We start from the raw sequence: 9,477 nt of genomic DNA on the forward strand, positions 1-9,477 counted from the left end.
AGGGCTGCCCCTCGCATCTGGGGTAGAAACAGCCCTCAGGAGCCGGGCACAAGCCGGCAGGGACGCCGATGGGTGCCCACAGGGTCCCCAGCCTGTCCCTCACGGCTCCATGTGCCCCCAGGACGAGTCCCAGGGGAGGGGCTGCCCCGGGGACGACGACACCACTGCCCCATCCCCGGAGGCAGCGGTGGAACCAGGACCCCTCCTCCTCGCACAACCCCCCCGGTGCCAATCAGGGCGCAGACCCCAGACCCCTCCTCAGCCAGCAACAGACCGAGTCACCCACAGGAATCCACGGCACCCCCTAAACCCAGAGCACCCGGGAGCTGCTCACCAGCTTCCCATCAGTTATTAAAAGCATTAAAAGCTCTTGCCCAGCAACAAACCCATGGGGTGGGTGACCCCGGGGTAAGCAGCTCGTATCACGCAGTCCTCACCTCCCAGCATCCCCACAGCTGGGAAACCTGGTCACCAAAGCACCTTTTCTTTTTTTTTTTTTTAATTTTCTTGTCTTTGTTTCATTCAGATTAGATGGTAAATCTTTTCCCTAAGCTAAATATTTCAGTTCTATTCAATAAGATTAGCTGCCTCGTTTATGGTGCCTCTTGCCCCGGTGTTAACCTTTCACACGGGGACAAGTTTGGCTCCATTATCAGGGTCCCCTCTGTAAAAAAAAAATGCACATAATTCTTCAGGGATGAAGTAAAAGATGGTCTCCACGGTGTCTGAGGTTTTTTCCCTGGGTCTTGCTGGGGAAAGGGCTTTTTTCTGAACTATGGTGGCAGGGGTTTTTGGACTGGTACTAGTTTGGGTTCATGGCCCAGGCCAGGCTCAGTGCTGTCCCCAGCCCCAGCTGATGGGTCCCCCCAGGACATTACTGGGGGGACAGGACAGCCCAGAGGTGGGCACCTGGACTGCTGGGGAGGTGACAGTCATCTCCATGCCCTGTCTCTGCCCTGTCCCCTCTCAGCTCTGGAGGGGCCCTGCATGGCCCGAGCAGGGCTGTGGCAGAGCAGGGGACACTGCATGGCCAGGGCCACCGACCCACTCTCCCCATCCTCCCCACTGCTGGCTCGTGGCAGCACGGCGGAGACCCCGGCAGGGGGCTGTTGTCATGGTAACCGTAATATCTCGCAATTCCACTGATTAAAACAGGAATTGCAAAGCCAGGCCCAGAGTGGGGCCAGATGGAGACCTGATTCCCTAATGGCTGTCATCTTAGTCTGGCCATAATCCCCAGCACGTGCCCCAGCACCAGCACCAGTACCAGTACCAGTACCAGTACCAGTACCAGTACCAGTACCAGTACCAGTACCAGCACCATGTTGCAGTGCCAGCTGGAGCATTGCCAGAGCATCCTGGGATCCTGGCGTGACCACAGCCCCAGCACCCCGGGGTGCTGCAGGCACTGCTGGCTTGGGGACAGCCCAGAGACCCCCCCGGTGGCTCCGTGGGGCTGGTGACCACTGCTCTCTGCAGGGATGGGGACAGCTGGTAGGTGGTGCAGTGCCACCAGTGGGCAGCCACGGGTCCCCCTGTCCCACCCCAGGCAGGACAGGCTGGTGGGCGTGGAGGCTGAGAACCCACCAAGCTCAGCTCAGGTGTCCCTTGGGAAGGGGTTAGCACCTACAGGAACTCCTGGCCCCTCCATGCCTGCACTGCTCAGCCCCACACACTTGTCACTTGTCACTGGTGGGCAGATGGATGTCTGGGGCTTGGTGACCAGCACGGGGGTCACTGGCCGACTGTACCTGATGTTGTCAATCAGATGCTGGTGGGACTCCTGGGTGAGGACCATGCAGAGGGCATAGGCCAAGCATTCCACCTTCCTCTCAGCTGCATACTGCTTCAGGACAGTGAACACCTTCTCCTTGACCTCTGGCTGGTCACCAAGGATGTCATCCACCTGCAGCACGGGAGCCAGGAGAGGAAAGGGGCATTGAGCAGCTGAGCAGTTAACAGGGGTACTGATGGTACAGAAAACCTGTCCATCTCATTGCAGCAGCTGGCCAGCCAACGAGGAGGGAACCCACATGGGGAGGAGAGCAAAACTGCAGTCATCACTCCCAGGTATCCCTGTTAAATATATTTATTGCACTGGAAGCAGTGGTGGGAGAGCAAACCCCAAAACTCTGGTGGGTCCCTGCAGGGGAGGCTCCAAGGGCACAGCTGGGTGCACTGGTCTGGAGTCTCCCTCCTAGAGGACACTGTGGTGGATTTTTGGAGGTGTTGAAGCCTCTAATTACTGTGTGATCCTGCGGGCAGCACTGTCCTGACATTAATTCTGCAGGGAAATGGGGAGAGGGAGCATGGACCTGAGCACCAGCCCTGGAAAAGGCACTCAGCCATCCTCTCCGTCTGTGACAGCCATGGCAAGCAGACTAATGAGCTAATTAGCTTCCAGCCAATCACCCTGCATGGGACCCTTCCTTTATTAGCCCCAGGCCAGGGACTGCCCCTTGCCCCAAAGCTGTGCTGGGCACTGGGTGCTGCAAATCCGTCCCGGGATGTGGAAAACTCCTCGTGCCTGCCCTGCAGCCCCTGCGTGCCTCGAGTTTTTCTGCCAGGTGATGTTGTTTTGGAGTTTTTGGGGGGGTTTTTTTGTTTTTTTTTTTTTCTTGCTGACAGCAGGTTGAACTGTTTCCTCCGGCTCTGCCGGCACAGGAGGAGGCAGCAGCGAGGGGAGAGGAGCCCCTCACCCTTCCCTGGGGGGTGTCCCTGCCCCGAGCAGTCAAGACCACCCACCTAATCCCCTTGTGCTGGCTGGGAGAGGCCCTTGCCCGGGGAAGAGGCAGAATCCTTTCCTCCAGGGGCTCGTCCCACTTGGCAGCTGCCCGGGGAGGGCCATCAGCATCCCCCTGACCTCCCCACAACCCTGGGGGAGGTGCTGGGTTTGCGCAGCCGGGAGCGCTGCCGGCAGCATCCAGAGCTTCAAGGTGATGGAATCTGGGACAGGCAGAGCAGCTCTGTCCCCCGGGCAGGAATGCCGGGCCGTGGTGTTCTTGGTGGGCTGAATCCCAGGGGGATCCTGTTAAATTTTGGCCTGAGCTGAGACCGAAGGAAGGGCTTGTGAGGTGGGAAAGGTGTGGGGTGCTGCCCCCCTTTCTGTGGGTGCAGTCTGCAGAGCATCCCCGAGCATGCAGGGGACCAGAGGAGATGTTTACCTGAGATTGGGCCCCTGAGCACCCCCATCATTTAAGGGATGCCCCCGGGTTGCTGGGATGGCACAGCCCGGCTCCAGCCCTGTCCCCACTGCCCTGCTCTGCCTGCCAGCCCAGCTCGGTGCCACCAGGGGCTTTGCCAAAAACACGAGGTTGGGAAAAGCTTCCGGACCGCAGTTCCAGCTTCTGGCAGTGTGGCAGGAGTACCCCAGTGCTCACAGCACCGGTACCGGCAGAACCTATCAGAGCCCAGCTCCCAGGTAACCGAGGGGTTGAAGAAACCCACGGGCTTTTATTATTTTCTGTATCATGTAGAAAAATGAAGCCACTTAAAACATTTGCTCCATCAGCTCCCTGTAGAGAGGGGTCAGTCAGCTCTGCTCCAGCCCCCAGCCCCCAGCCCCCAGCAGCACGGGTGGGCTGCAAACCTGCTTCTGGGCAGGGAAGGGAGGTGGCAGAGGTGCTTGCAGCATCACAACCTTCTGGCTTGCTTCCACAGAGCTCTCCTGTGATCATCCAGGAAAGGTTTACACGGTTTAATGGGGCTGCACGAGAAGGAGGCGGCGTGGAACAACTTCTCATCCTCTTGTTAATCTCCTGTCATCAGCAGGTATCTGTTTCACACGCAATGCTCTGCCTCATGAATCCCAGCCTCAGTGCACGCTTGTGAATTTTTAATGTAGAAGCTGACTGAGGGGATTCAGCTGATAGCCACGAATCTCTTTATGGATGTCTTGTTCCTTTATTAGCTCAGGATTTAAAAAAAAAAAAAAAGCCACAAGCCTGGCTATTTTCATAACAGTGTTTTTACAAGGCTACTTTGAAATGGAAATGAGAAAGATTTAAAAAACAACCACGATCAAATTTATAATTAGCACGAGGAGATGTGTTTGGTAAACTCCCCACTAGGCAGCCTGCAGGAACACCATGAAGATGTAACCACATCGAGGTTTTCTCTTTGGAACAAAATAAGAGTTAAAATGCTCGTGGGATTACATGTTCCAGCACTGAAGGGATGATGTCCAGACACGCAGGAGGGAGGGATCTGCCCCCAGGAGTTTCCAGACTCTCTGGCAGTGTGAAGGAATGAGAACTCGGGATCATCCCCCAGAGGATCTCCAAACTCCTCGCAGCATCCCGCTGCTCTCCCAGCAGTTATCAGCCCCCTCTCTGGAGCTGATAACTCCCCCAAATCTGCACCTCAGCCCTGCAACCACGCCGGGAGCATCCTCCCATCCCAGGGGCCATCTCCAACCTTCCCAGGCTCCCCAGCCCCACCTTCCTTACCTTTTGGCTGAATTCCTGTGCTTTCTGCCTCCTCTCCAGCCTCACGGCCTCTGCGCTGGGAAGGGGCTCCCTCCTGCCAGCCCCGCGCTGGGGCCGCAGCAGCCCCAGCCTCAGGGACCCCCCGGGGCAGGACCCCACCAGGGTGGCCGCCGATTCCCGCAGCGTCACGGGCATCCCGTTAACTTCCAGCACGTAATCCCCCGGCTCCATCCCGCAGGCGGCAGCGGGCGACTCCGGGCTGACGCTGGCTACTCGGGGGGGGCTGCCGCTCGCCAGCTGGAAGCCGAAGCATCCCCGGGGGGCCGGGGGGAGGTCGATGTGCCGCAGGCGGGACACCACCCCGATGCTGGGGGGCACGTTGTCGCAGCTCCTGGCCAGCCCCAGCAGAGCCTGGTAGCCCAGGGAGGTGACGGGTTGCCCCTCGATCTCCAGCACCTCGTCTCCCGGCCGCAGCCCCGCCGCCGCCGCGCTGCTCCCCTCCTGCACCCAGAGGATGTAGCACGGCCCCGTCCCGCTTATCTTGAACCCAAAGGCCTCGGGCCAGCCCTGGTTGGTTGCCGGCATGGCTGCGACTGGAAAAGAAGGGAGGGGGGGAAAAAAAAAGGATTTGTGGTGCGTTTTTTCCACCTCTAACGTTAGCCCTGTGCACCCCAACGGGTGGGGGGGCTCTGGTCTTGGCTGCACCCACCCTGCTGTGGGGAGAAATGCCCCAAGAGGGACAGTCTTAGGCTGTATTTCCTTGATAAAATTGCTTTTATTCCTTTACCAGCAGGCTGCTGCCAGCAGTGAGGAAGCTGGGTCAGCTGGAAAGGTCAGGGCTACCCCGGGCACCCAGATCATGGCCTGGCACCTGCAAAACCCCCCTCCATGGGAGGAGCATTTAGACACCCCAGTGTATTTATTTATCTAGCCAAATGGTGGTTTCATTTCCCTGGCATGGCAATGAACACATCATCCAACGATACCTAAAGCAGCTTTGGTTTACCCAGCTCTTCTCAAGGCTCAAGATTTTAGCAGTTTGCAACTGCAAAATTACTGAGAACTTGCCAGGTTGCCTCAGCTGTCCTGGGAGCATTTCCCTGTGCCCTCCCTGTCACACGGACAGCACGAGCCTGATCACAGCATCCTGAAATACAGAGATGAGGATTTTCAAAAGGACTCTCTCGTGGCCGAAATGAAGGCTCAGGATCAGCTCCGTAGATGCTCAAGGAGAAATCGGGCACGTCAGCCCCCAACATCTGCAGAAGTTGTCTTTGCCCAAGGTAAATTGGCCCAGCTGATGAACGTGGCTCCCTTGGATGCCCTTTGGATGCTGCTGATGTGTGCGAGTCCTCTCTGTCCGCTGACACTTCCTAAAATAACTGGCATGCAGATTTTTATCTTCATTTGATCTCAGCTGCCTCTGAAGATGCTTTTAACTCCCCTGTTTATGCCACGGTGCTTAACACATGGGAAGCATTTACAGAAATGAAAAAGGCTGTTTTTCCTGGGTGGATTACCTTACGGAGGCTGCGAGGACTTGGAACCCCTCAGGAAAACATCCTCACAAACACACCGTGAGTTTTGTGCCTCAAGCACCCCTGGTCAAAATTCAGTAGAACAGAAAACAATGTTCAGTGCCCTGTTACAGGCCAGAGAGGTGAAATGAACTCTCCCTATGTCTTTTTCCAGCAGAGATAATATGGACCAGCTTGTTCTGGGAGTAGAAATGTGAGGATGGGCAGGGAAAAAAAACACTGTTCTGCAGAAATGGGTATTAACCACCCAAGCCTGCTTGGCTGCTGTGAGCAGCTCCTCATGGCTGGATTGCAGAGGGCACCAGAAGTGCTGCACCCATCAGGAAATACTAAAAAGGACCAAACAATATGCTCTAATTACTGGTTTAAGTGTCATAATCTCGTCCTCCTTTGCACAGCAGTGCTGATTAAAGTGCCACACTAAAAACTGGGGATTATTGCTATTTTTTTAAAGAGGAAGCCGAGCTGTTCCCCGTGTTAACAGGCACAGATGTCAAGGACAGAAGGAAAGTCTTGAGGCTGAAGCATGGGGCAAGCCTGGCACCAGTGGGATGAAATCCAAGGGGTCACCAGGGCAGCCCTGGGACCGCAGGTCTGACAGCACCAGCAAGAGCCCAGTAAGCACTGGGATGGACCCAGCACCGCCTGGCAGAGCAGCAGCCACAGCCTGGCTGCCTCACCCCCTTCCACCTCTCCACCTCCAAGCACTTACAGAAGTCTGCAGCCATCCAGGTGAGTGGTGTGGGCTCCCACCAGCAGCAGGTTGGTTCCCCACAGGCTCAGGGCTTTCTTGGTTCTCCTCCATCACTCTGGAAGCACATCCCAACCACCCACCGGGCTCCAGGGGGAATCTTCTTGGCTTCCATGTCCTTGCTGCAGCCCCCAGGGCACGGAGGGCATAGCCCTGGTGTGTGGTGCTGGTCCAAAAGTGAGCAAAAAGGCTGCTGTGGTGTGGGGCAGAGCTCAGGCAGGAGCTGGATGCCCCTTCCCAGGTTTCTCACTGGTGCCCTGAGCCCCTCCAGCTGATCTGAGTCAGTGCCAGGCAGGCAGAAAGGTCTTTGTTGCCTTTTCCTTTCCTAATTAACTTTATTTCCATGGCAAAGAGGAGCAGGGACAGACTAATTGCTGTGCTGGTCCAAGCTGAGTCTGGTGCTGACCTGAGTCTGCAGATCTAGGGGGGAATTAGGAGCTGGAAGGAGAAAAAATGGATTAGTGCCTGCCGAGGGAAATCCCTGATCCCCGGAGGCAAATGGGAAGAGACAGCAGCGTGCAGAGCAGAGGGACATGGTCACTGCTCCCAAACCTCTGCTGGGGGTGCTGAGACCTCACCAACCTGCCAGCAGTTTGGGTGGGAAACCAGAGATTCTGGGAGTAGAGCTCTGTCAAACAACACGGGATTCCCTGCAGGGATTTGAGGTCTGGATCAGCTCCTGTGGGCTGGGCAGGAGAGCTCTGCCTGGCCAGGCTGCTCTGTGCGGATCCAGCAGCAGGAGAACCCCCGACAGGGGCACCGACTGCTCCTTCAGCTCCTGCTTCTGATTTTCTCCTCTGCCTCCTCAGCACTCAGGGATCCCAGGGCTTTGCACACTAAGAGGGTTTAGGGTATTACACGTCCTGCTGTCTGCAGGACCACACAGCAATCCTGTCCTGTCCTCCCTGGGCACCCACGGGGGCTGAGCTGATGGCAGCGTTGGGCTGGGTGGGAAACAGCTCCTGGGGGAGCCCAGGAACCTGAGGTGGGCTCAGGTTAAGGAACCCCACTCGAAGCAGGTGAGCAGGGTGAGGTGGAGGCTCTTCCTCTCCCTCCTTTATCTTCATCCGTGTCACTGCTGCAAGGGACCTGGAGACCCCTCCTCTTCCTCCTCCCCAGCTCTGGGGTGGGTGATGGTTGCTCCTTCCTCACAGGTTCTGCACAGACACCAATCTCCTCCTCAGCCGCTGAGATCCAGCGTTGGGGGGGAGCAGGCACTGCCCTCCCGTGTCCACATCCCTTCCTGCAGAACCTCAGGGCATCTCCATCCTTCACTGCCCAAACAGGCAAGCAAAACTGCAATGCATAATTTCTCTCTTTTTCTTTTTATTTTCCTTTTTCCCCCTCAGTTAGTGAAGCAATTTCTTCTTTGCCCTCCATTTTCAGGTGACTCAAGCACTTCAAAACACCCGTGAATTTTAATCCCTGCAGAAAGTTATGGGACTCCACATTGCTGAAAAGATTGTCTCCTTGAAGATCTTCTGCTGGACTTTGACCAAACCAGACTTTTCCCTCATTTGCACAGGGCTTGGATGGAGCCAGATTCAGCTCTCTCAGACTTAACCTACTATTGGACTATTTGCTGGCTGCTTTGTCCTTGAGCACATCCTGCAAGGCCACTGAGAGGGGATGGAGCTTGGTGCTGATGTCCTGCAGCTCCACACAGCCACAGACCCTGCCTGCCTGCCCACACACAAATAAAACACCATCCCCACCACCCCAGGGCTCCTTCCACCCTGCCAGGCTTGGAGGGTACATCCAGCATCCCAGACAAACCTACAGCCTCACCTGCAGCACCACAGACATTTTGTGGTACCAGCAGAGAAGGGAAAAGCAGCTTTTTCACCCTGTCCTCTATCAGAAGCAAAGTGCCTCGGGCTGTACAACAGGGCCGTGGGCATCTCCTCAGGCTGAGCCCCCAGTTCAGCTCTGCCCTGGCAGTATTTGGGTTGCATTTCTCTCTCTCAGGTGCTGGTTTGGTGCTTTGAGGGAGAAGAACTCACCAGGGGAAGAAACCATCCCTTTCCTGAAACCCAACCTCACCTCCTGCCTTCGCATCTCCCGACCAAGCCAATTAATTTCCTCTGGGTGCCAAAGCAGCCCGAACCACCCTCTTGGTGGCCTTACCTGTCATGCCAAAGATCCCCCCAGCAGCAGAGCGGGACCTGGAGCTGGCAAAACCATCCCAGCAGCTTCGGAGCTTTTGGATCAGTTACTGCAGCAAAGGGCTGAGTTTCTATGGCAAATTCTACCCCGGCACCGTAACCCAATCGGCGCTCATTAGCTGGGACAGAGCTGGTGACAAGGGAAGGTTTCAGTTGACAGGAACCAGCCCGGGGGGTTCATCTCCTCCAGCTTTGGTCCATCCCAGGTTCTGTATCCCGGGAGGCACCGGAGCAAACCCATTCCCAGTGCTGCCAGCACACGGGATGCGGTGGTGGGAGAGGAGGATTTCTGTTTGAAAGGGAATGTAACACTCAGTGCTCCTGGAGAAGGTTTTGCTTTAGTGACTTTACCAAAGGCAACGAATCTGAAGATTTTTTTTTTTTTTTTTTTTTTTTTTTTTTTTTTTTTTCCAGATTCCTGAGAAATGGCAGCAGATGCAGAGACCCTCGGGGAACAGAAGCCAACAGACACCAAGTGCACAACAGGGAGCTGCCCAGGGCCCCGAGAGCTCTGACACAACTCCGGGGTTTATAAAACACATTCCCGATTTTATTTCCGCAGGTTTTTATTTAATCTGCTTGCAGAGGAAGGAAGG

At 56.1% G+C, this 9,477-nt stretch overlaps 1 protein-coding gene across 3 annotated transcripts in view; it reads right to left on the bottom strand.

Moving 5' to 3' along the window:
* The window catches only part of GRID2IP (Grid2 interacting protein), a 34,969-nt gene extending 27,808 nt beyond the window's left edge, over nt 1-7,161 (bottom strand). Inside the window, exons 1-3 of one of the 3 annotated variants that reach the window (XM_071761431.1) lie at nt 6,678-7,161; nt 4,449-5,020; nt 1,752-1,906 (exon numbers count right to left, since the gene is read on the bottom strand). In XM_071761431.1, coding sequence (XP_071617532.1) covers nt 1,752-1,906; nt 4,449-5,020; nt 6,678-6,693 — 743 coding nt within the window. In that variant the 5' untranslated portion in view covers nt 6,694-7,161. Of the gene's footprint in view, nt 1-1,751; nt 1,907-4,448; nt 5,021-6,677 lie in introns of those variants that run through there. The other 2 variants (XM_071761430.1, XM_071761428.1) reach the window with 2 other exon arrangements.
* Nucleotides 7,162-9,477: the final 2,316 nt, after the last annotated feature.

This window comes from Heliangelus exortis, chromosome 17 (genome assembly GCF_036169615.1).
Source record: "Heliangelus exortis chromosome 17, bHelExo1.hap1, whole genome shotgun sequence".
NCBI classification, from domain to species: Eukaryota; Metazoa; Chordata; class Aves; order Apodiformes; family Trochilidae; genus Heliangelus; species Heliangelus exortis.